General features: G+C 40.9%; 1 protein-coding gene across 3 annotated transcripts; it reads right to left on the reverse strand.

Annotated features, from left to right (window-relative positions):
- Window positions 1-631: 631 nt before the first annotated feature.
- Window positions 632-23,825, reverse strand: LOC138750248 (uncharacterized). 3 transcript variants are annotated; one of them, XM_069912368.1, is made up of 8 exons: window positions 23,774-23,825; window positions 22,650-22,752; window positions 21,516-21,591; window positions 13,393-13,487; window positions 11,784-11,843; window positions 9,811-9,951; window positions 6,899-7,057; window positions 632-1,925 (listed from the first exon to the last, which is right to left on the reverse strand). In XM_069912368.1, exons 1-7 carry the CDS (start codon window positions 23,777-23,779, stop codon window positions 6,924-6,926), a joined length of 615 nt encoding a protein of 204 aa, XP_069768469.1. In that variant the 5' UTR covers window positions 23,780-23,825; the 3' UTR covers window positions 632-1,925; window positions 6,899-6,923. The 3 variants fall into 3 exon arrangements, with proteins under 3 accessions (XP_069768469.1, XP_069768470.1, XP_069768472.1); XM_069912369.1 differs by lacking the exon at window positions 11,784-11,843; XM_069912371.1 differs by lacking the exon at window positions 6,899-7,057.
- Window positions 23,826-26,081: the final 2,256 nt, after the last annotated feature.

The following is a 26,081-nucleotide window of genomic DNA, read 5'->3' on the forward strand; positions in this document are numbered from 1 at the left end:
GCTGATCCATCTGAACCTACCCCACAACAATATTACTCTTCCCCCCCTCTCACCAGTACCTTCTGTTTTTCTTTTATTCCTCTCCATATTAAAATCTTTTTCATGCCTTTTTTGGACCAGCCTCCACTACTACCCCTGGCAATGCATTCCAGCCACCCACTACATTCTGTGTGAATAAAATATCCCCCTCACATCTTGTCTAAAGTTCCCTCATCTCACCTTATTTAGACGTCCACTGGTATTCTCGCCCCAGGAATGCACACAATATTCCAAGTGTGGTCTGACTAGAATTTTATACATCTGCAACGTTACCTCTCAGTTCTTGAACTCAATCCCCAGACTCCTGAAGGCCAGCACACAATATACCATCTTAAACTCCCTCTCAATTTTTTTCAAAATTTATTTATAGTTCTCCATACATTCATTTGAAATTGACTTAGTATAATATTACATAATAGATACTAAATAATTTTCAAATTTTCACCCCCCCCCACCTCCCCTAACCCCTTAGGATACCACCTTGTGGTGGTTAATTCCCAAAAACCCAAATGGGTGTGGTATAAACCACAAGTGGCATATGACCTTCGGGAGCAGAAGTACCACCCCCTCCCCCCCACCCCCATGCAGACAAAATACATGTATAAACCGAAAAATCATCATTTCTTATATCCATAAAACCCCGGTCCATCAATTTAACCAATCTTATTCATAAACACTTTTTTTGAAAATCCAAACTTGATATTAAATTTTCACCCTTTCCACCCTCCCAACACTGAGTTAAACATTGTTTACAATCAATAAAAGTTTTTTTTTAAATTTTTTTTTCAAGTCTTCCTGAATTTCATCCACTGAATTAAAACACCTCTGAACATCCCAGTTCAACACCGAATCTTCCATTCTTCTCAGTCTCAAGTTGAATTTGTAGCTTACTTTCAAAAAAAGTTTTTTTCAAATCTTTTAAAATTTTCTTGAACATAATTCCTTCGGTCTTGATCTTCTAAAGCATCAATGTTATTCATAAGTTCTTTCTTATGTGTTTCCCAATTTAATACCAAATTTTCCACTTTGTCAATCTTCTCAATGTTAAGTTGAAATTATTGTTTATTTTCAAGAAAAACTTATTCAAAATTTTTAACTCCTCTTGGACATTGCTCCTTCGACTTTAATTTTATAAATCATCAATCTTGTTCATAGTTTCTTTCTACTGAATTTCCAAATTTAATAATAAAGTTTCCGTTTTTTCCAATTTTCTTAATATTAAACTGATCTTGTTGTTTAGTTTAAAAAAAACCTTTTCAAAACTATTAAAATCTGTTTGCAATGTATGCATACTCACAGATAATAAATTCACTCTTCCAATATTTCATCCCCAAAAAAAATCACTGATAAACCTTATTGCAGGTCAAGGAGTTCCATATATATGTTTATCTTCAGAAAATATTTCAAATCAACATTCGTCGCCATCTTTCAAAAAGGAGTCCGAAATCAACTTTAATAAGTTCTGTTGAGGAGAAAATTCCAGCACCAACTCCGGCTCTGTTTGGGCAAATAGGTCAAATTTCTTCCAAAGTCAAAGAATGTAATTTTGTTCTGTATTTATAGATAATAAATTCATCCTTCCGATATTCCATCCAAAAAAAATCACTAATAAACTTTAATGTTATCTGGATTTTTAAAACTCACGGGCAACCAATGCCAATTACTGCAATTTATCTTTATAAAACATTTCATCACCATCTTTCAGAGGGGTGTCCAAGGCCAGCTTATCCGACAGTCCAATTAATGAGCTCCGTTCTTAAGAAAATTCCAGCCTTGACTCCGTGGTTCTGTCTGGGCAAGTAGGCCGAGTTTCTTCCAAAGTAGGAGAGTGTAGTTTTGTTCTGTATTTGAACTCTATTTTCCTTAATCTTTGTTGCCATTTTAAACTAAAAACAATTGATAAACAAAACAAAGACTTTTAACAGAAAAGAAATATTCTTAAAATGGGTATATATATATAACTGCCTGGCGGAGACCGGGAATGCTCGTCCGCTCCCTATGCCATCTTGCCACGCCCCCCAATTTTCACAGCAACCTTGAGCGATTTATGGAGCAGGATCTAAATATTTCTGTAAGTGTGATAATCTCCCAAATATTTATATATGTAGCGGATACTTCAATAGAGCTACTAAAGCAACACACACATACCAGGTTAGTCAACACAAGACTGCTTTATTCATTCTTTACAGGCTTCTTCTATTTACAGCATGTCCCGGGCTCCATGGGTCAAGGTGCGACATCATTTATGAGTTTTCTGCAGATCCACAGGACCACAGGTTTAAATTAAGCCCTGTGAGTGTCCTGTACCTTCCGGCAGGGGAAATCACAGATCAACGTGCCGTTCCTCGGCACGCAGCACCACGTGCATGCGGTCAATTAAATGGCTGAGTTCCCAGCTGTCTGCCTTATGATTTCATGTGCTCGCCAAATAACCTTGCCCTCTCGGCCCGCTATACAGCTGCTACACCCCCCCAGAACCGTCGCCAGAAAGTAAAACAGCAGCTGCATGCACCTTAGGTGGACACCCTCATTGTCTGGGCTGGGGGCACTGAATGGGTGAAGCGGGATCCACATGGGCAGGGTTGTGTCTGTCCAAACTAAACAGCTGCGAATGTCCCCTAATGTCCAAAGTATACTCAAACCTATCCTTCTTCACCACGCAGAAAAAGCCCTCATACGGGTCATTGTAACAGCACTCCTGGGTCCTGTCTGCACACAAAAACAAAATCAGCGTCCAGGAGTGGTGGGGCATGTTCTGTTAAGGGGATCCAAGCCAATGGGTAGGAAAAGCTTTGCTGATCACGATACCATGTCGAAGCTGCTGAAGGATGTTCAGATCAGAGTTGGTTGAAAAATAAATGTCCCATGAAACTGTAAGGACCAGACCATAAACCATCTCTGCGGACAATGCAGATATATCTTGCGTTGAAGCTGTGCGCACTCCCAAAAGAGTTCATGGCAACTCATCAACCTAATTGGGACAAGTGAGTCGGGCCTTAAAAGTGGACTTCAGTTGTTGGTGGGAACGTGGGTTAATTGTGTTCCATGGACTGAATTAATGTGGGAAAACCAAATCTGGCCATCCAGTTGACGATGAATGCTCTGGCCCTTTTGTCAGTGTCACTGGATGGCAACGGGATGGCCTCTGGCCAGCGCGTGAAATGTTCTACAACTGTTAGAATGTATCTCATGTTTTGAGATTCTGGCAATGGTCCAAGCAGGTCCATATGCACATATTCCAACTGCCTGCATACTGTCAGTAAATGTTGAAGAGGTGCCTTAGTGTGGCACTGAATTTTGGCAGTCAGGCAGGAGATAGTTGTGCAAACCCATTGCACGACGCCTTTTCTCAGTCCATGCTATACATATTTATTTGACATGAGCTTGACAGATATTCTGATGGATGGATGAGATAAGCTGTGTCTCTGGTCAATAAGGTGTTTCCTCCAAGATGCAGGAAACATTGGTCAAATGTAGCCCAAAAACATGTCACAAAGTAAGGTTGGCCACCCAGTTGTGCTGCCCCCTGCTGTATGTCCAGGTTAGTAATGGCCGTACTGTATGCCTGAACATCGGGGTCCATTGCCTGGACACTGGTTAATTCAGGAATATCAATGTCACCCTGAATATGATATACAGTCGGTCTGGACAGAATATTCGTGATGCCATTGTTTTTACCAGATGTTATCCAAGTAGATGTAAGGGAACTCTAAATCTCTGCCCAGAGTGTCTATAACCCGCTGGCAGGTTTGAACACCATTCTGCAACTCAAGAGGCATCCAAAGACATTCAAAAAGCCCAGAAGGGATAATAATCACCATTTTAGGAATATCTTCCTCATGGATGGGATCTGATGGTATCTCATGACAAGGTCAACCTTGATGAAAGCACAGAAATTGTGCAGATGGGAGGCAAAATCTTGCATATGAGGGACGTTAAGACAGTGGGTCTTATCCTGAGATATGGTCTGCTGGCCTTCATAAATCATAGCATAGACTAGAGTATAGCTGGAAAGTGATGCTGCAACTGTTTAAGGCATTGGTAAGGACAGGTTTGGAGAATTGTTTTCAGTTCTGGTCTCAAATATAGGAATGAAATAGATAACGTGGAGAGGGTGCAGAAAAGATTTATTAAAATGTTACGTGGCTTACAACATCTCGAGTACAGAGAAAGATTAAGGAGACAGCGACTTTATTCATTGGAACGTAGGTGGATGAAGGGGGTTATGATAGAGGTATTCAAAATTATGAAAGGAATAGATAGACTGGACGTGAATAGATTCTTTCCCCTGAGGGCAGGGTAGGTTGGAACAAGAGGGCATGACTTCAAGGTAAGGGGCAAATTTTAGGAGGAATGTGAGAGGATGCTTCTTCACTCAGAGAGTGGTGGCAGAATGGAATGATCTTCCAGAAGAGATAATTGCGGCAGGGTCCTTTCTGTCATTTTAGAGAAGTTTGGATGTGTACATGGATATGAGGGGGTTGGAGGGATATGGCCAGAGTATTGGTGGGGAAAACTAGTGGAGTTGTTCATGTGAACTGGCACAGACTCGAAGGGCCGATATGGCCTGTTTCCGTGCTGTAAACTGTCATATGGTTATATGTGCTGGGCTCCAAGGGACAAGGTGGGACATCATTAAGAGTTTGCTGCCAGCGGGTTTGATTTAAGCCCCGTGAGTATCCCGCGCTTTCCGGCAGGAGACTCCAAAAATCGAAAAGATGAATTAACTATTTCCATGAGCCCTCCCCTTTTATGTCTATTTTTCTAAACCCACTCCATGATCTTGAAATATTCACTTAACCCAACCCATATTTCTTCTCCCATTCAAAGCACTCAGTAATACACCAAGGCAGTAAAATAAAGACTCAATGCTGGGTATACTCAGCAGATCATCTACTGGAAAAAATAATCGGAGTTAAAACCTTCAGGTCGATAATCTTTGACTGGGATTCAGAAAGATGATCAAATAAATCTGATTCTCTTTGCTGAGAAAAAGAGGGGAAATAACAAATTGAATATGTGGGATTAAAAGCCCGAGCAGCAGAAATGGCAGTGGTGCTGGATGAGTGGAGTCGACTCGTTGATCAGCATATCTGTCTGGATGGAGGGGTAAAGGATAAACAAGTCAAATATGATGCCGTCACTGTGAGGTACAATACGACAGCTGCAGAGAATCTGAAATGAAGGAATGGTGAAAATACTTGTTTTTGGATCAATGTGACAAAATTTGACCTGACAAAAGAAAACAAAATTGTTTTGCTCTGCCAGAACTCTCTAGATCAAGGGGCACAATAAAATAATCCAGAAGCCAACATTATGAAATTGAACAGCAAAGTTATAGAAATCGGCAGCAAGAGATAAAACACAGTTACATAATTCCATGAAAGTGGTGTCACAGGACGACAGGGTTCTAAAGACAGCTTTTGTCATCTTGGCCTTCATTAATTAACATATTGAAAATAAGAGTTGGGAAGTTATGATGAGGTTGGATAAGATGATGGTGAGGCCAAATATGGAGTATTGTGTGCAGTTCTGGTCACCTAGCTACAGGAAGGGTATTAGTAAGATTGAAAGAGTGCAGAGAAGATTTACTAAGACGCTGCCAGATCTTCAGGAGTTGAGCTGCAGAGAAAGGTTGAACAGGTTGAGACTTTATTCCTTGGAGTGTCGAAGAATGAGTAAAAGATTGCTTAAAGTGGCATATGAATGGGAAAAAAGGCTGAGAAAGACTGCAGTGGACCCAATTGTGAAGGAAATATTTTGCCTGAGAAAAATTGTCATTGGCCCATTTCCTCTGGAGTTATGAAACCACGCACAGAACAGGTCAATGACGTACAATTAAAACAGTGGTTTTCAAACTTTTTCTTTCCAATCACATACCACATTAAGTAATCCCTTACTAACAGAGCACTTCTGTAAAAGGGATTAAGTGGAATATGATCCGGGGGGTGGGGTGGGGGGTGGAGGAGGAGTTTGAAAATCACTGCTCTTGATGAAAAGGTTTCTCCATCTCCGTTTTAAGCAGACATCCTTTTATTCTGAGGTTGTGCCCACTGGTCCTAAACTCTCCCACTACTGGCAAAATTCTCTCTATCCAGCCCTTTCACTATTCATCAGATTGCAATAAAGTCCTGCCTCATCCTTCTAAACTCAGGCGAGTCCAGACCCAGAACCATCAAATGCTCCTCCAACATTATTCCTCTCATCCCCAGGATCATTTTTGTAAATCACCTCTGGGCCATCACATCCTCTCTTCGAAATGGGGCCTAAAATTGCTCACAACACTTATTAGATCAGGACAACAAGAAGGTGGTCACGGGACAGCTGCAGGGCTGCCTAGAGTCCATGGATTTGATGGTGTTCAAGGAGTCAGCTGAGGGGAGGGGGGATTGTCGTGGAAGAATGGCATCGGAAAATGACGTGAGAAGACACCTCTCCCTGACTAAACTGTTCAATACTCGAACTGTAGTGACTTTTTTGATTTTTATCAATGTTTTGAACAGTAATTTACTACAGTAGGATTCTGGAAATGAAGAAAGGAAAAAAGCAGTGTTGGGCACTGCCAGTTGCCCCAATAATCACAGAGACAAAGAATTAGGGGAATGATAGGCTTTATTACACACAAGACTGCAGGCCCGGGTCCAAGTGAGGGAAGTGAAGGGATGGAAGAGGTGGCTCGACCTTTATGGCCGGGTCACAGTGGAGGAGTTCAGGGAGGATTCTAGGAGAGGATGTCATCAGGAGGGTGGGCCATCCCATGCCTGTACTGGTAAGTACATACAATACCATTTCATTACCAGCAACTTAGAAAAAACCTAGGTTTTCAACCTGTGAAAAGTGCAGAAGAAGCAAGGCCGACCTTCCAGAAGGAACCTCGGGAGCAGTTAGAGATAGATCCGAATCCTCAACGTGGAACTTGGGAGAAGCTGGAAGAAACATCCACATCCTCTGTGCATCCAGTGACGCAAGATGTCGTCAATTTGTTTGGCCTGGGGGCGGGCCAGGAGGAGTGCGAGGTCTGCCGGAAGATATTGAAGGTTCAGATCCTGTAAAATTATTTTTGGAAATGGATTCCAGAGATGCTGGGAGTCGAGTCTTTTGAGATCGGGCTCATAGGGCGTGAAGGAGAAAACCTTTTCTGGGTCACATGTCAAGAGCGCTTCTTTTAAGATGTTTGTGATATCAGGATAGAGAAATTATATTGTGGCTTGCGGATCAGAAAGTCGCCTTGATCAAAGCCCTACGATGTATCAAGGCAATAGGGTTTTATTTTAAGCTGATTTAAGTCAGGAGATTATTAAGTGATGGAAAGAGTTTAATCTGGTCAAAGCAGTGCTGTGGAAGAAAGGGTATAAGTTTACCTTTTGGTATCCGATTATATTTAAGGTGATTTATGGGCAAGATCAGTCTCAATGTTTTGAGAGTCCTTATGGTGCATTATCTTTTGCAAATTCCTTCCCAGATTTGAAGGAATTGATGGGGAAAATGCCCGAGGATAAGATTGGGAAGGGAATGGGAATCGGTGAATGATGTTGAAGATGAAGCTCAAGCTCAATGTGGCTGTTATCACTGGGATGACTGATGGGTTTTAATGTTCGGTTGGGGGGTGGTGGTTGACTATACTACTTCTAAAGTCATCTGCCACTTGCGGTATTGACTGCACCTGGTCCACAGAGGGGGGTCTGACTCTTGGGCTCTTAGGTTTTTACATTTTTTACAGGGCTTTCTTATTGTTTGAAAGGGGGGTTTGGGTTTGAAAAAAAATTATATCTAATTGTAATTGCTGTGTGAAGTGTCAAACTCAGGAGGAAATTAAGTTATGGCTCATTTAAATTTTGTGATCTTTAATGTTATACGACTTAATAATCCGATTGAAAGGAAGGAAATATTAAAGAAAATGAAGGTTGATCTTGCTTTTTTGCAACAAACTCATTTGTCTGAGAAAGAACATATGAAATTGAAAAGAGATTGGGTTGGACATGTTTTTCATCTCCATTTAATTCGAAAGCTCGAGGTGTTGATACTTTGGTTCATAAGAAGATACCGTTTCAGTTGGAATCATTCTCTGCCACATTGGGTCGAGAGCTGTTGGTGAATTGTAAAATTTTTGCTGAAGCATGGACTTTGATGAATGTTTATCCACCCAATTAAAATAATGAAGACGCTATTTGTGAAATTTTTTGAATCTGGGTCAAGCTAATGAAAATATTTTGGTTGGTGGGGATTTTAATTGTATGTTGGATAAATTTCCAAAAACTGCACAAAGAACGAAAATGGCAAAATGGATGTTAGACTCAATGAAAGATTTGAATTTGGTAGAAATCTGGAGGAAATTAAATCTGACAGAATAACTTTTCTCTTTATTCACCCAGACATGATTCTTTTTTGAGAATTGACTTTTGCTTAATGTTAGCACAATTACAGGGTCGATTTATACATGCAGAGTATAAGAGTGGGATTTGTCTGATCATTCCTCATTGTTAAGTAGAAGTACACAATCCTTTATCCCGACATCTAAAATCCGGAAAGCTCCAAACACCAGCAAGTGGGGAGAGAGACGGCAGCGCGAGGCAGGCGGGAGAGGGGTGGTGGGGAAATGGCAGCATGACTGGAAGGGAGTGGGGGTGGATACAGCAGCACAATTTGGGTGGGCTTAAATCTGGGTTTCTGAAATCTAGAAAAATCTGAAATTCAGAACACAGGGACCCCCCCCCCCAAGGGTTCTGGATAAAGGATTGTGTACCTGCACATGTTCTGGTTTGCATAATGTAGACACCCCTTATCGGTGAATGTTTAATGGGATGTTATTGAAGCAACCAAAGTTTCTAAGTTATATCAAAGACCATATTCAGTCTTATTTGCAAATTAATACATATTCAGTACAAAGTAAATTTGTTTTGTGGGATGTTTTAAAAGCTTATTTAAGAGGTCTGATAATCAATTATACTGCAAGAATTAAGACACAGCATTTGGCAGAGAGCCAAAATTTGGAGAAGGAAATAACAATTTGAGAGAAGGAATTCCAACGAAATTCGATTGTGGATAAAAAGACTTTTTTGATTCAGTTGAAAGTGTTACAATATAATGCAAACATATAAATATGAAAAATTAATACAATGATCCAAATAGCATTACTATGAGTAAGGAGAAAGAGCGTATAAGTTTTTCGCTCGGCAATTAAAGACTGAACAGGCATCAAGGACAATAAATGTGATAAGAAATAATACAGGACTCACTTTTGAACCTCAGGAAATGAATAATGAATTTCACTCATTTTACCAGAATTTATATTCTTTTGAAGTAAGTCAGGATGAGGAACGTGTTGAGTCTTTTTTAGGTAGCTTGGAGTTATTGGTTTTGGACGATAAAGATAGGACAGAATTGGAAGTTCCTTTCAATTATTTAGAAATTGAAGAAGCGATATTGAATATCACCTGGAGAAGATGGGTTTACAGGAGGGTTTTATAAAGAATTTTATGAAGTCTTGTCTCCTGTTTTGATGGATGTTCTTAAACAATCTACAGAAGAGCAAAAGCATTTCCAGAATCCTTTTCTAGAGCTAGAATTAGTTATTGCAAAAAAGAAAGAGCCCCAATGAAAGTTGCCTCATATCGAACAATATCTTTATTAAATGTAGATTATAAGATAGTAGCTAAGGTATTGGGCAATAGACTTGCGAAGTATTTAACACGTTTAATCGAGCCTTTGATCGAGTTGAAAGGTACTTTTTATTTAAAATACTTGAAAGATTTAAGTTTGGAACTTTTTTACCTGGTTGGTTTAAAGCCTTGTATAAAAAGCCTTTGGTGAGTATGGTGACAAATAGACAAATTTCAGATACGTTTAATTTAACACACTCCACAAGGCAAGGTTGTCCTTTGTCACCATTGGTGATAGAACCGCTAGCCCAAGCTATAAGACAAAATGATAAAATTAGTGGGATTAAAATAAATGAAGAGAATATAAGGTTCCTTTGTACCAATATATTTAACAAATCCTCAGTAATCATTATGACATCGACAAACCTATTTGGTTCAATATGGAAAAATGTCTGGTTATAAGGTTAATCGGGATAAGAGGAACATATTACTAAAAACACAGGAAGATTATCCTGCTTGTAAGCAGATTACACAGCTTAGATGGACTAAGAAAATTAAATATTTAAAGCTAATGGTTGATGTGGATTATGTGTAAGTTTAACTATGTTTCTCTATTGATAAAATTAAAGCTGATTTAATTAAATGGAAAGATCTTCCTTTGACATGAATGGCACATGTGAATTGTATTAAAAATGAATATTTTTCCTTGAATTCAATATCTTTTTCAATCAATTCCATGTTCGTGTCCAAACATATTTTTTAAAGAGTTATGCAGCAATCAGAATATTTTTATAGAAAGGTTCATTGTCTAGAGTATTGTTGCAAAACTTAACATGGTAATATGCATTAGGGACAACAATGGCCTCATCTTCAGAATTATTTATTAAATTAATAGTTAATTATCAGTTAAAATTTATTAATAGGATGTTCAATGTTAATCAACCTCCACACTGGGCTAAAGTGTTATTATCATAGATTTCACATTTTATTATACATTAGTGTATATTTAGATGGACTCCTCGTCTTTTGCTTTATTATAATTTGCCAGTATTATGACATGTATGTGATACTTGGTATAAAAGAAATCTGTCAATAGGAACTGGAGATAAGGTTTCATTACAAATTCCATCATATCAGGATAAATACATCTCCTTCTCGATGAATAATCTCAGTGTTTAAAGATTTGCCAGATGAAAGGTGTTCAAGTGTTAGCAGATTGTTTTGAAGATGGGATATTTTTTTCTTATGTTAGGCTTCAGGAAAAAATTGAGGTACCGTTAAATTCTTTGCTTGCATATTTTCAAGTACATGCTCCAGTAGTGAAGAGTTTTGGGCGGGAATCGAACATGCCAAAGTTAACTAAATTTAAAAATTTAATTGTAAATGGGGCAGAAATTGATTTATTTCAGAAATGTATTCTTTGTTGCAAGAGAAAATGGCTAAACTGGATTGAGATAAATCAAAGCTTAAATGGGAGAAAGATTTATCCTTAGAATTATCCCAAGAAGGATGGACTACTCTGTGTGAAGATAGTGTGACTACATTTGGTGAACTACAATTTTCTCCATCAGTTGAATTAAACACCAGAAAAGTTAAAAGATATGGATTTCATCATTCAGATTTATGTATTCATTGTGGGACTCAAATTGGTACTTTTTTTTTCAATTCTGTCTGGTTATGTGATAAAGTAAGTCTTTTTGGATAAAAATTAAAGAGTTTAAGGCAGATTTATTAGAGACTACTTTAATGTTAGATCCACTGCTTTTTTTTAAATGGGGTACATTACAACTTTAACAATGGGTTTAAGAATGGATAAATCTCAAATTTAGTTTATTCGGTTCGCATTAGCATTGGTTGGGGAATCTATTGTTATTACGTGGAAAAATGATGTGGATTTAAATATGAATCGTTGGCAAAATGAAAACTTGTATTTGTTTGGAAAAGATAACATAATTTACGTGATAATTATTTTTTTAATGTGAAGATGTGGTCTAAAATTTACAGTCTTTTGCCTCTCTTCCTTCTTAAAGAGTGGAGTAACATTTACAATTTTCCAGTCCAGCCTGGGCAGACAAGGATAGATAGATTTTAAACATGAACATGGTGAGGAATTAGCAAAGCTATTCATTCAAATATACTGCTTACAACTAGGTAATTCCAAATCATCCAAGTTATGGGGTTCCATATGAGAGACGAGGCCAATAGCTGCAGAGATCAAGACAAAGCAGAATCATGCACACCATTACTACCAAGATTTACATTAGTGACATATCAGAGTCAATGCGATACTTTAAGATTAGTTACAACACAGTAACAGACCGTTTAGGCCCACAAGCCTGTGCTTCCCAGTTGACCTTCAACACCCCCATACTTTTTGAACAGTGGGAAAAATTTGGAGGCCCCTCCCCCACCCTGGGGAAAACCTAAGCACACACAGGGAGAACATAGAAACTCCTCATAGAGAGAGCAGGATTTGAACCCCACCCCTATCACTGGCAGCGCAACAGAGTTCCGATTGTGCCATCCACTGTCGAACCATGTTGGACAGGAAGAAACTCAAATCAAGAAAGTCAATAAATGGCGAGCATCAATATTTCGTGAATTGGTATGGATTAGTTCAGATTTTGAGAAAAGATGGATGGACAGTACTTTGCAACAACATAATGACAGACAGTACAAAAGAAGGCACAGCAAGCTTTCATGGGAGCCAGGAAGGGAAAGTAGCCACTTTATTAAAATGGAGGCAAGAGAATGGTCTTAGGAGCAAGAACCCATGGGAGAGAAGTTCTGGTTCACGAGCAAGTCACTAAAACCCAATGATGCCTTCCAAAGTGCATTCCGATTTGGGAATACGAGGCATTCATCTCGACTTATTTCTCCAGTTTGGGCATTTTAGATCATTAATATTCCCCGGTATTCTTAAAAATCTGATGATGAGGTGTTACATGTGTTGCTATTAGGTGTAACAATGCATCTCGCAGTATTTGCACAGCAGATACAATAAGGGATCCACCCTTCCCCCTCTCCTTCATAGTGTCTATTTAAGACAAACATTTTTTCTGTCAATTTGCCCATAATCTGCAAAGAAATGATGATGAGATCACGAGATGAAGCAGTAGAACTTCATTCATCTTTTGATTTGATCGTCTAAACAAGTTTAAAAAAAATTACAGAGCAGTGAGGGTCTGGGATGCATTGCTGGGGTGGAGGTGGGGGCTGGTGCAATAAGGACATTCAAAACACTCTAAGATACATGGATGGAAAAATAATAGAGGGTAATGAGTGTGAGGTAGGGAAGGGTTAGATTTGTAATGGCACTGATATACCATCGTTTACAAACAATTAAAGAATACCCTCACTCGTTTCTTCCAGAAGACAATGGAGTCGACCTTCTTTATCCTCCTCAGACACAACATTGCATTCTTCAACTCCCCAAAGACCACCCAGCCAAACCCCTTTGACCTTCGCATTGGCTCATTGCCACATTGTAATCCTGACCCTCTCTCTCTACTCCTCCTGCATCGGAGATCCATCACCCATACACTGATGTTTAACACTCTCGGACACATGGGCTATTCCTCCAGCGCGATGCTTCAAATACATTATCAGCGGCAAATGGCACTGTTCCCAAAGCAGGCAGATGCATCACCGTGACAGCCCCCTCCCCACCCTCACCTCCAGCCTCCGAGCCATGCAAGGAGGCGACTGAATGGAACTGTCCCCAGTGTAACGGTCTGGAGGGTTGACAGTTCACCTGATACTGGAAGACAGGCGATGCAGGGATACGACTGGTCCTTTTGCTCTGGCCCTGATGCAGAATGTGGACATTCGAAATACACTGGCTTCAACCTGTTGATGGAAACAGTGTTACCTTTTCCATTCCTGTCAATAACAAAACACTATGGATGGTGTCATAAGACCTGGAAAGAACCATCGTAAATGGGCTTAAGTGGTTTACGAACAACATCATGTCAAAGAAACACACGAGTACAGTGTTGACAATCATTTGGCACATCCACTGCAGAAGATGCTGCCACATATGAGAACATCAGAGTAATCTCATTTTCTCAAAGACGGTCAAGATAACTGACCTGTTCATGGAGCACTGTGTTTGGACTCAGATTCACAAACTCACCTGGCAAGGTCAGCATACAGTCATAGACTATCTCTACCACTAAACATCCATGATCTGCCCTCAGAGCTGCAGTCACGCAAAGGAGAACCATGGGCAAACGTTCGCTCCATGTAGATGATTTTCTCCCTGCTGTCAATGGTGCTTTCGATCGTCAATGGAAATGCTCAAAGAAGCTGTTGGCCCTGAAATGCTTAGCCATAATTCAGGTAGTGACCAGAGGATCAGTGAGAGCTCAGACCAATGCTGACTCGAACTGAGACCCTCGATCTGTTGTAATAGTGCCCAGAACACCAAAAGATGGAATCCAATGATCCACAAAAGCCCAAGCAATTGTCTCTGCAGAGATGCCGATGATAGGAATTTCGTCCTTCCACCTGGTAGTCCTGTCCTCACCCGTGAGCAGAGAAGTACATTGCCAAGATGGCGGAAGTGGACCTTCCAAGCCACAAGGTGCATGTGCTGGAAATGGGAATCCAAAACAACAAAATCCCCCAGCTTGAATTTCATGTGCCTGGAGACTTTAGGGCATTGACTCAGCAAGCAAGTCCTTGCCCATAATCCAACATTCTGTTTAACACGAACCCAGGTAAGATGTTCCTTAACCAGTTTGATTGATGCTCTTCTACCAGGAAGAGATAGATTGTGAAGAGAAAATCTCCTGCCTCATAGCCACCCACACAAACAGCCTCGTCCTTTCTGTTGGGGAAAAAAAAAATCACAAACCAACTTTTCACCTGATTCATCCAGCATCACATCTTGAAAATGGAGACCAGAGTTGATCTGGTTTCACCGGATGAAATCGGCATCAGTGTGCCGTGCATGAGCCATGGCACTGAAATTGATGGATGTAGTTTTATGTAATGTCGAGCCTGAATAGGGCACCAGCCACAGCATTCACTTTTCCTCAGATGTGCTGTGTGTCCGATGAAAATTGTAGGATGAAGTCCAAGTGCCGAATCTCTCTGGGCAAATAGAGATGTGTGCTTCTGCTTGCAGTATGCAGACGAGGCTGGTGGTCTGTACAAATGGTCAAAGAATGACCTTCCAATAAAAAGCTGAAATATCAAATTGGAAAATGGGATTCATGAGAGAATTACAAAGAAATTTATTTCAAAATTGTATCTACTATTTCAAGAGTAATCTCCAAATCCAAACTTGAATAAATCAAAAGAAGGATGGGAATTGGATTTGGGAACTGAAATTGACCCTTTTTGCTGGTCTGACGTTTGTTGGGACAATAATTATTGTTTTTGATAGATTAGTTAATAATAACTTTATTCATCAATTATATTTAAAGCTACAACAATTAATTTATTCCTAATTTTTCAAATTCATATTTTGGATGTGGCACATAAACTGGTACATTTATACATTGTATCTGGAGATCTCTCAAGGTGACATCATTTTGGAAAAATGTGGGCAAGTTTTTGGAACAAATTATCATAATGTTTACCATTAACACCTGAGCTTTTACTTTTGGGAAATGTTTATGATTTGGAAGCCTAATTCAATTTCTCAAAGAACAATTAATTATTTTAATAAGTCGCATTGGCAGTTACCAGGAGATGTATAACAATTCCATGGAAATCTGAATCCCATCTTAAAATTGATTGTGGGGAAATGTAAAATTGTATTCCCTTAGCAAAGGTGACTTATAATATTCGAACTGGGTATGATACATACTTCAAAATATGGAAACCATATTTAGATATGGGTTTGGATATCTAATGTATTCACTTCTCCACCCCACCACCAATTTTCTTTAATCTTAATGGTTGAACCTTATCATGTTGGTTTAATTCTACTATTTTATAAATATCCTGCCTTTCCTTTTGGGAGGGAATAGTTATCACAGTAGCTTTGCACCTAGATCTGTATTTTTTATCTTTTATACTTTTTTCTCTTCTCACTTTTCTGTACAGTTCAACCATTTATTTTTTATTCTATTTTCATAATTGTAAGTTTCATTTGGATACGATTCTATAATTATATTGAACTGTATACAAAACTATACATATATTTTTTTTAAAAACTGAAATATTTCACTGCGAGATAGATAGCTAAGAGTTCTTGCCCAAATGTACTATATTTTCCTGAGCTGGTGACCACTTGGCTGGAAAAAAAATGTCAAAGTTTCCAATTGCCCACAGACTCGTTGTTCGAACACTGGTCCCACAGCACTGACAGATGCATCTGTAGTAAGAGAGCAAGGCCTTGGGCATTTGATGTACAAGCTTAGTGGCCTTTGTAAGAACAGTGTTCACATCATGGAAAGCATACACGGCATTGTCTTTCAAAGTTAAGGTCTTTTTGAAACAGGCATCAGATCCTTTGAGTCATTCAGAAAGAGGTAATAGAGATGCTGTGGCATTCACCAGGGAACAGCAATAAAAATTCCTCCAACTTAAAAAAAACATCACAACTGGCCAACTTTAACAGCGGGAGGAAATTCTCAAAATTTACGCATTTCCCATTCATCAGGCAAAATACCATGTTGCATAACTCTACGTCCCAAAAATACAAGATCAGCAGCTCCCGAAACACTTTCCTGGGATTGATCACGATGCCACATTCCTCAAGCCTCGGAACCAATGAGATAAGGTGGCTCTTGTGCTTCTCTTCATCCACACTAACAACCAGAATCTCCTCGATCAACACAAGCACCAAAAAAAATCCAAGGCCAGTGAGTTCGTGGTCCATGAACCACTGGAATGTCTGAGCTGCATTCCATAGACCGAATGGTATTCTCAGAAACTCAAACATGCCGAACGGGAGCATCACTGCTGTCTTCGTGACATCCGGAGAGTCAAATGGAATCTAATAGTAAGCATGTACTAGATCTATTTTAGCAAATACATATTTGCCGTGGAGGTTGGCTGAGAAGTCTTGTCAATTTGGAATATTGTATCAGTCAGGCACAGTGGAATTGTTCAGGGGACGATCATCTCTGCAAGGCCGCCAATCCCTAGTATTTTTCAGAACCATATGCAACCGTGAAGCCCAGCAGCTGTCAGATCTGTGGACGACACCCAACTCTTGTCAATCCAATCTTGCGATTTTAAGATAATCTGGGGGCATTACGACCTGCGTCTCAGACCGTGCCTTTATATGGTGGCTTATTGCATGTCTGTACACCATTACGATGGGGTCACGAGGCGAGGAAAACACTTGAGCAAGGCTTGGAAAGGGCAGGAATCAGGTTGAAGGCTTGTCAGGCAGCAGATGGCATTGGAAGGACAACAAATGCAGCTCAGTTGCATTCAAGAGCTGCAGTCCACACAACAACGTTTTTTCAAATACATAACGGAAAAATGTGACAAGAAATCCACTCCCAAAATGGAATTTTCCACATTTACAACTGAAAAACCACCCAAAAAGATTGCAAGACAGAAATGAAGCACGAGTAACCTGTGGCCATGTTTGAAAAAGAGAATCATTTGTAGCTGAAAGAACACATGACATATTAGAAAGACTATGTTCCTCAGGGATTGGAGGGACCAGCACTGATCCAAAGTGACAGATAATTTTGGAGTTTTACATAGAGATGGCAAACAAATAACCTACTCCAACAATTGCCTCAAATTGTTTCCATTTTTCTCAGTTGCCTTCGATAATCTCTCTCAAATGAGAACAGGATCCCAAGACAAAAGAACAGAACCAGGCCACCAGGCCCATCGAATCTGCTCCGTAAATACACACTGAGCTACTCTGCACTCCTTCCAATTTCCAGCCTTTTCCGCATATCCCTTCATGCCCTCACTAACGAGATACTTGTCTATTTCTTGTTTAAATACTCCCAGTGATCTGGCATCCACTGCTGTATGAGGCATTAAGTTCCACAGCTCCATGACACTCTGGCGAAAGAAGTTCTTCCCAATATCTGTTTTGGATGGATAACCTCTAATTTTCTTGTCCTCGACTCACCCACCAAGGGAAACATCTTACCCGCATCCACCCTATCTAAACCTTTCAAAATACAAAATATCTCCATGAGCTTTCTTTTTTAATTTCCGATACCCCAATGAATACAATCCAAGAGCTGTCAAACACTCCTCTTACATTATATTTTGTATTCTGGAAATCATCCTCATCATTCTCCTCTGCACCCTCTCCAACAACATCACATCTTTTCTCAGATAGGGGGCCCAACACTGCACCCAGTACTCAAAAGGAGGTCTCACCAGTGCCCCATAGAGCCTCATTAACATCACTTTTCCCTTGTACACTATTCATCTTGAAATGAATGCCAACATAGCATTCGCTTTCTTCATGACCAATTTCACCTGGTCATTAACTTTTAGTTTTCCTTGCACAAGGACACCCTACTGCAACTTTACGGTTTCTACATTTCCTACTCTGTCCCCTATCTTGGTGACCTCCGCAAATTTGGCCACAAAACCATTTAAACCACAATTCAAATCATTAATTTATTTTTCCTTGGAATATATCTATCCTGCATTCCATTTATTACTGCCACATGCCAATCCAGAATCGATCATGACTGAACCTGAACATGTTTATTGTGATAAACATCTTCTAATAAATGTTCTGGGTTTAATGTTTTAAAATGTTGTTGTGGTTCCTCTTCATCACCTCTTTGGAAGCTGAATTCACAAAATTTTCCAAATATTTTTTCAGCAATAATTCTGTGGTACAGAGGATTACTCATCTTTCCTTGAGGTTAAAAGTTGCATTTTGATTTTCTTGTCTCAACTGAACATTGTACAAGGTGAAGGCTGATTAAAATGGATTCAGTAATGATGGCCTTTAACTTTGCATTATTGCTGTGGCTACACAGCTTGAATGATAAACTGCTGTTTCTACGGGGAATTAACTCATGGAAATGTTCTAAATACATTCATTGGAGATAGACCTTTGTGAAAAGTTTATTGCCCTTCGGCAACAATCCTTGAAAAGAGATGAATCATCACCCAACAGAGCAGCCCAGGAATAGGCCATTTGGTGAACAATGTCTGTGGTGACCATGATGCTCATTTAAATTAATCCCATCTATCAGCACATGGTCCATACACATCACCCATTATTCCCTCTTGTTCATGTGCCCAACCAAATGCCTCTTAAATCGTGGTGATTTCACCACTATCCTGGCAACGTGGGCCAGACCCCCACCGCACTGTGCATAAACCTGCCTCACTTCTCTCCTTTTCCCCTCTCATGTTCAATATAGGCATCATAGTATTTTTACATCTCCCACAGGGGAGGGGGAAGAAGAAATCTACCTTCTCCAGGACTACAATAATTGGATAAATTTCAACTAGGTCATCACTCAGCTTCCAATGTTCCAGAGAAAACTATCCAAATTTGTCCAACCTCTCCCCAGAACCAATGCTCTATCCCAAGCAACCCCCTGATAAATTCTTTTTGTCATGCAGCAACTAGAAATGCAGAAAACACTTGAAATGTGGTCTAACCACATTTATACTTCATGCCCTGCTCAATGAAGAATACTTTCTTTAACACCCTACACTTTTGTTGCCACTTTCAAGGAGCTCGCGCTTGCACCCCAAGATCCCTCATTGCAACTCTACTACAACTCTTCTCAAAGTGCAAGACACTTGTCCAGATTAAACTCCATCTGCCATTTCTCTGCCCAATTTATGTCATCTGGTTTGGAAGGGAGAATATGAGGGCAACTGGGTGAATCAGCAGGAGAGAGAGTGAAACTTGGAGGGGGCGGTGGGTGGTCGGCAGGTTCCATGAACTTGGAAAATTCCATATTCATACCATCGAGTCATAGAATACACAAGTGCAATAAGAGGAGGCAGAAGACAAAGGTTAGTGGGGAGAATTTAAAATACCTTGTGACCATGATCCAGATGGCCATTGTGATCAAAGTGCAGGTGTTCAGCCAATCTGTCATTTACTCTCCATTGGGTTTCCTTCCACAGAGGGTTCGGACATGGTTGGAGGAGGAGAATGTGAAACTTTCCCCTGCATGAGAATCCCTGGATGGTGGTAACTGTTGTAGATTGCAGGGGAAAATGCCCGAGGACAGGGAGGAATTAGGAGTCTGTAATTAGTTGAAAGATCCTACTGCAAGATTCATCACCAACGAGTTGGAAAGCCGCTTCACACTATTCTCCCTTTCAGAAAGATTTAGTTAATAAACAAAACAATCTTTCAGCACAGCCAGGGGCAAAAGGGCTCTTAATTTAGTCTTACAATCAACAGACTTTGAAGTTACCCACCGTAAATGACTCAAAATTCAATTCTAGATTCACTTCTGGTGGAAGTATAAGAGCCAGTGGCTTGCTAAATCAGATTAGCCTTATTCTGAGTTTCCATTTTGACTTTCACACCATCAAATGCAAGCCCCAGTTTTTTATCCCCAAGTATTTTCTATCCTTACCCACTTTGCAACCACACCTACCTGAAATTGGAACAAACAACAGCTAATTTTAACATGTATAAATCATATACAAAATAATTTACCCTCATTTTCACATCACTGTCGCCACCGAGTGATAACTTGTGCCCGTCAGGATACTGCACCAGCCACAAAAGGGTGCTATTTACCTTGGTGTTACTGACTCTTTTCCAGTGTTAATTTTAGACATAATGACATATTCAACATGCACAATATTTCTTTTCTTACTGACGAGAACTAGAAAGCATTGTGTAAAAAAGAGAAAAGCTCGTCAACCAGGAGATACAAACTCCTGACTGCAATGTTGCTGTGCACATTTGCTACATTATTGAAGTCTCACAGTACTTACAACAGATATTCAAAGTCAAGCAATAACAGAAATAACAGAATATTACGGCACGGTACAAGCCCTTTGACCCACGATGTGTTGATCTTGATATTTCTAACAAAAAAATAATACCCTGTAGCGGCTACTGCGGTAGCTGCTACTAAATAAAGGCAAACACATACAAAGGTAGTCAACTCAAGACTGGTTTATTGCAGACATACACAGACCTTTTTTTCCCTGCCTGTCAATGAGAATATTAGTTAACACCTTCCAGTCCACAGGACCAGCAGGTTAAAGCTATGAGCCATTAGTGCCCCATGCCTTTAGGCAGGGGCTTCATCTGATCCACTCACTGTACTTTGGTACCCAGCACTGTTAGCCCGCGACATGTCAGGTAAGTCTGTGAACTGATGGTGGTGGTTTGTAATACTGCGCTGTGCATCCGATACAACCCTGTTTTTCTTTCACCCATATATGACTGTCTAAGAGTCTCTCAAAATGCTCCTTACGTGATATTGTAATGGATAAATATATTTGGAGAATTTGGTAATATTTGGTATTTTGGTAAGATTTAGAGTAGGTTACATACATACACACACATACATTTTAAAACATCTTATTTGAAAGACTGAAGAAATATTGAAGATCTCTGGAGAATGTTCTGCACATTCACAAGTAGGTGTTAAGCGAACTGATGTCATAAAATGAATGACCATTGTTTGGAAATGGAGCCAGGATGGCTACAAGTACCTTTCTGCAGGCTGCTTACAGGAAAGTCACTCCTAGGTTTTGTTTATCTAACACTAGGTTAAGCAGAAGAAAGAACTCCTGTTGTTTGGAATAAGACGAATGGAACTCTGTAGTAGCTTGCAGAAATAAGTTACCATCTGGAAAACCCTAACGGGGCAAAGTTCATCAGTGAGACATTGAGGTGACTAATGGTGGTACCTCAGTTGTGGAAATTCTGGAACAACACATCTCTCTCTAAAAACCCTACAAGAACTATCCTGAGCGGTAAACATTTACCTTTCGAGCACCAAATCCTGGTGAAATTTATACACATTCCATTCTGTGCACAGCGGAATTGCCTGCATCCAGAAAACTTGGAAGAAAGAGAAGTAAGATTGAACTGTGAACCAAATCATTTTTCTTAAATTTAAACACATTAGAAATATGTGCACTTAGAATTAAAAAGAGGTTAATTTGGGTTTGTTAAGTATAGAGTTAGGATAAAATTTAATTCTATTTTCATGATTAAATTTGATTAAAAATAACTTCTCTTTTAAAAACCACTTGTCTTGGTGAATGTCTCTTGGTGCTGGGTTTTGGGATCCTTTGGGCTCTTAACAATATCTGCTTGGATAATGACATTGGGCCTGTTCAAAGTAGGAAATGGCTTCTACCAGCAGGAATTTCTATTTGATAAAAAAATATTGATAGGTGGCTGGCCACATACTTTTCCTAAAAATTAATACCCTCTCCCTCCCTAAACCACATTCAGCCCCGTGACATCTTTCTCCGTTGCATTACTGGGACCACCAAAGACCTGACCCATTTCCCATCTCTCCTTGCAATGCCAATAATGGCAGCTGCCATTAAGAAGTGACAAATCACATTTTAATTCAGCAAGCAAGATGAAAATCATCCTGACATACTGCTTAAAAAAAAGGGTCAACAAACCTTCCTAATTTTGTCACTTCATTTTTATTTTGCTTCCCATGGGGCATTAGCAAAAACTGTCCTATCCATTGGCTCACCAAATTATGAGTAAAATCATGATCCCTGTTCATGAAAACCCATAATTTTCAATGTTACACAGATAAACTAGGAAGAATTCTGTAATAAAAGTGAATGAAACATTGAAAGAATTTCCCCCTTATCAACGCTGAGATTGTAGCGCACCAGGCAACTGGGCAAGCAAAAAAGGCCAAATCACTGCAACACTTGGACAGTCCAAGATGGCACAGAGTCCCCTTTACCACTGAGCAGGAGCCTGGGCCTTGCACCATGTGCGGGCTGAGATGCCCTTCACTTCCGCGTAGCGGCCAGCCAGCTGGAGAGTGATGCTGGAAATCAGAGGTACGTCACCAGAAGTGGGTGGGCCAGTGAGCACATGTGGGGAATTTAAACCAGAAAAGCCAGTCTTTGTTTTACACTCACCTTGGTTGGATGTCTCTTTATTTGGTAGCGCTGCCGCAGCGGATGCTACAAATGAAAAATTTCTTACTTGCTGCAACCAAACAGGTCTGCAAGATACACCAACCTAAATAGAAAACATGACCAGAAATCTCAGAGATCATAAATTCAAAAGGATTGGTGAAATCTTTACTCTGTATTTTTAACACCAAAGTCCCTATATTTTTAAGGCATTCGATCAGGTAACTGAGAAACATTACATTTTAAACACATGGTACGTCAGGATCAGAAGGATTGGGGCATTATTGTTCAAGTGACACAACTTTAAAAAAATAACATCTAACTTTATGAAGAATGTGATGCTACAACAGGAACAACGGATGGAATCAGACACATTCTATGAGCATTGGGAAGCAAAAAATGGATTAGTTTTCCATCCCTTCCTCAGCGACCCAATGACCCCGACAGGTCCTCCCCGACCTGCGACCATAGTGTAGTCCAAAGGATCAATCAGACCCCACAATGGTCGCAAGTCGGCGTTTTGCCCCCGTGCGAGGAGCCCTGAAGTCTTGTAGGAGTTTATAAATAGTTATTATTTTAATTAAAGGAGTTTAGTCCAAAGGTCCCACAAAGGTCGAGTCGGGGAGGAGGGTGGGTCCACGATGGTCGCAAGTCGGGGTATTTCCCCCGTGCGAGGAGCCCTGAAGTCTTAGAGCCTATATTTAAAATCAAATGATTTGACAAACGAGAACAATCACAGGATTGACTTTGTGACTCAGGGTCCATGAGCTGGGGGCAGCCATCTTAATTTCTGTGCGCATGCGCCAGTCGTCAGTTGCCGCTTGCGCAAAGGGTTCGTTTCGTCGCCCTCAATCGGCACATGCGTATCTTCAACATATGCGCGAACTCACCACGCATGCGCAAACCAGACTTGCCAATCACCTGACACCGCCCCTTCCCGCTGCAAGTAACCCCGCGGCCTCCAGCCTCGCCCTGTCGGCGGCATCAGGCCTCGCACCGACACCTCGGCTACACCCAAACACCCCGCCGGTACCGGCCGCTCCCGGGTGGGGCCCGGTGGGGTGCGTGTCGCCCGCTTTCCCTGGACCGCGCGGCTGTGGAAGGTTCCGGCGCCTCCGCCAACTTACTCCCATTCGCGCCAGAAGCGACACGACGGACCCCGAGCAGACGACGCTGCCGCAAATGTCCCGCCTCCTCACAGCAAGAGCCAATCAACCCGCGAACCCGCCCATCAATCCAACCCGACTTCAGCGTCCAATCAAATAGCGGCCTCACCGAATCAACCCGTTGCCTCGCGTAACTGAAGCAACCAATCAGCGAGCGAGCGAATACACAGGTGAACCCAATCAGCATCAGAAGACAAATCAAGCAGTCGAAGGATCAGAAGACCCTTCGGCCCTTCCACTTTTTACTAATCCAACAACAATCAAATCCTTGGGAAACACAGGATCACTTTGTCTTGGCTCCAGGATTCCTCTGATCTCAAGCAATACATTGTACCCCAACTGCAAGGGAGACTATTTATTCTCAATCTTTCCTTCATATTTATTACCGCTTCCAATTTAATGTCTGCTACTTTTTTCAAAGTATCTACATCTAAGTTCAATGCATATGATCCCTCTACGATTGGGTACGGCAATAAACTCATCACAAGTCCACGGATCCCAATTTCAAATGCACCTTCAAAAGCGGAGAGAATTCCAAGGATATTACATTTTCATTGAAGACATTTCTTAAAGTCTAAGCAGCTGATCGGTTATTGGGAAATTGTGACACTTGGTGTTCGGCTCCTTTGCATTATCCTCTCTCGATCCGTGCTGCTGTGTCCTCTCATAATGTTGTAAGGTCATCTCCCTTTTTACCAACGACCAAGAGATCCACATTCAAACTTTCCTTCTATCACCTGCTTAAAACACCCCAGAAACAAATCTGACGATCTTTGTGCACTTCTCATGCTTCAGGTAAGGAAACTGTACACGTGACTCCCGATGTAAGATGAGCAAGACCATTCGATGTGAAATTAGAGCGTGCGCGCTACTGTGATGGGTGGAAAGGCGGACACACGCCCAAACATTCAAAGTCAAAGACTCCTTTATTACACTCGCAGCTCTGCTTCTATTCTCTCCCTGCTGCTGTCGACTGGAGTGATGTCACATCCATGCCGGCCTCCAATTGTTCGGTGTTCCCTTCTTTGTTGATTCCTGCCGTGTGCGTTGTCCCCTGGTATGAAAGTTGTTGGTCCCCGTGGACTCTGAACAGTTGCCACATTCGTCGGCCATCTTGTGTACAGGGTGGCATCCCAGTTAGCATGATGCCCCACCTCCCTAGAACCAGCACTGTTCGCTGCTTTCGGTCGCCTATATCTGGGTCGTGGGGACTGAATTTGCTAATGTCCAGATGTGCTGGTTTGAGGTGGTCAATGGTGAAAGTCTCTTCCTTTGCACCGATATCCAGCACACTCACCATGATGTGTGGAATGAATGATACACACCCGTGAAGTCGAAGTCGAAGACTGGTTCGTTGAACTGGCAGCTCTGCTTATATACTCTCCCGCTACTGATGACAGGTCTTTCGAGATGGCAAAGCCAGCCTCGGATTGGTGGGTGTTCTCGTCATTGCTCATTGCTTCCCACTGTGCGGGATGTCACCTGGGACGAAGATGATTGGTTGCCGCAGGATCTGTGTAGTCACCGCATTCGTCATCCATCTTGTGTACTGGCTTTCGTCCTGGTGAGCAGGCCGCCTCAACCATATATTGTGGAAGAATATGGACCCCATATTTACAAAGGTGGCTCTAACATTCCCTTTCTCCTTAAGGCCTCAGTTTTTGAAAAGGAACGTTAAAGTAATTGGTTCTCCTGTTGGGGGTCCCTTGTCCTCATTTTTCTTCTTTTTCTTTTAGAAAGGGGATGGAGGGGAGATGGGGTGGTTTAATGGGGGGGGATTTTTTTATTCTTTCTTTTAACTATGACAAGTGTATTTATATATTATTTGTGTTATTATTAATTTTGTGAATTCTTTGTGGATTTTATTTATAAATAATATTTTTAAAAAATGATCAGAGGTCAATCCACAGGACGTAAAGTGGGCTAGAGCAACACTGGGGACACCCTCCTGCCCCACCCCCCCACCACCCCAAATATCAATGTGATCCACTATGATCATTGACAAAATCATCGAGCACCCATTCACACGGCCAACAGCATCATCCAGCTATTCCCGTCGGGAAAGAGATCCAGGACTTTCAGAGCCAGTACCACTAGGCCCAGGAACAGCCTCTTCCTCCAGGCAGGGAGAACGTGGAACGATTGATGAGCTGCTCATACAAATACTCCTCGACTCTGCTATTTATTCAACAATATCGAGTAATTTTTTCTGGACGTGCTGCTCATGTATCATTTGTCTGTTGTGTGAGGGCTTGGTTGTGTGTTTGCG

Source organism: Narcine bancroftii, unplaced genomic scaffold, assembly GCF_036971445.1.
Source record: "Narcine bancroftii isolate sNarBan1 unplaced genomic scaffold, sNarBan1.hap1 Scaffold_110, whole genome shotgun sequence".
Classification (NCBI taxonomy): Eukaryota; Metazoa; Chordata; class Chondrichthyes; order Torpediniformes; family Narcinidae; genus Narcine; species Narcine bancroftii.

Coding starts and splice junctions, on each gene's coding strand:
- LOC138750248 (XM_069912368.1), bottom strand. Junction 21,592..22,649: donor TAAAGAGACATCCAACCAAG/GTGAGTGTAAAA, acceptor CTTTCTTCCAAG/TTTTCTGGATGCAGGCAATT. Junction 9,952..11,783: donor TGATTTGGAATTACCTAGTT/GTAAGCAGTATA, acceptor TTTGTCTTATAG/CTTGGGCTAGCGGTTCTATC.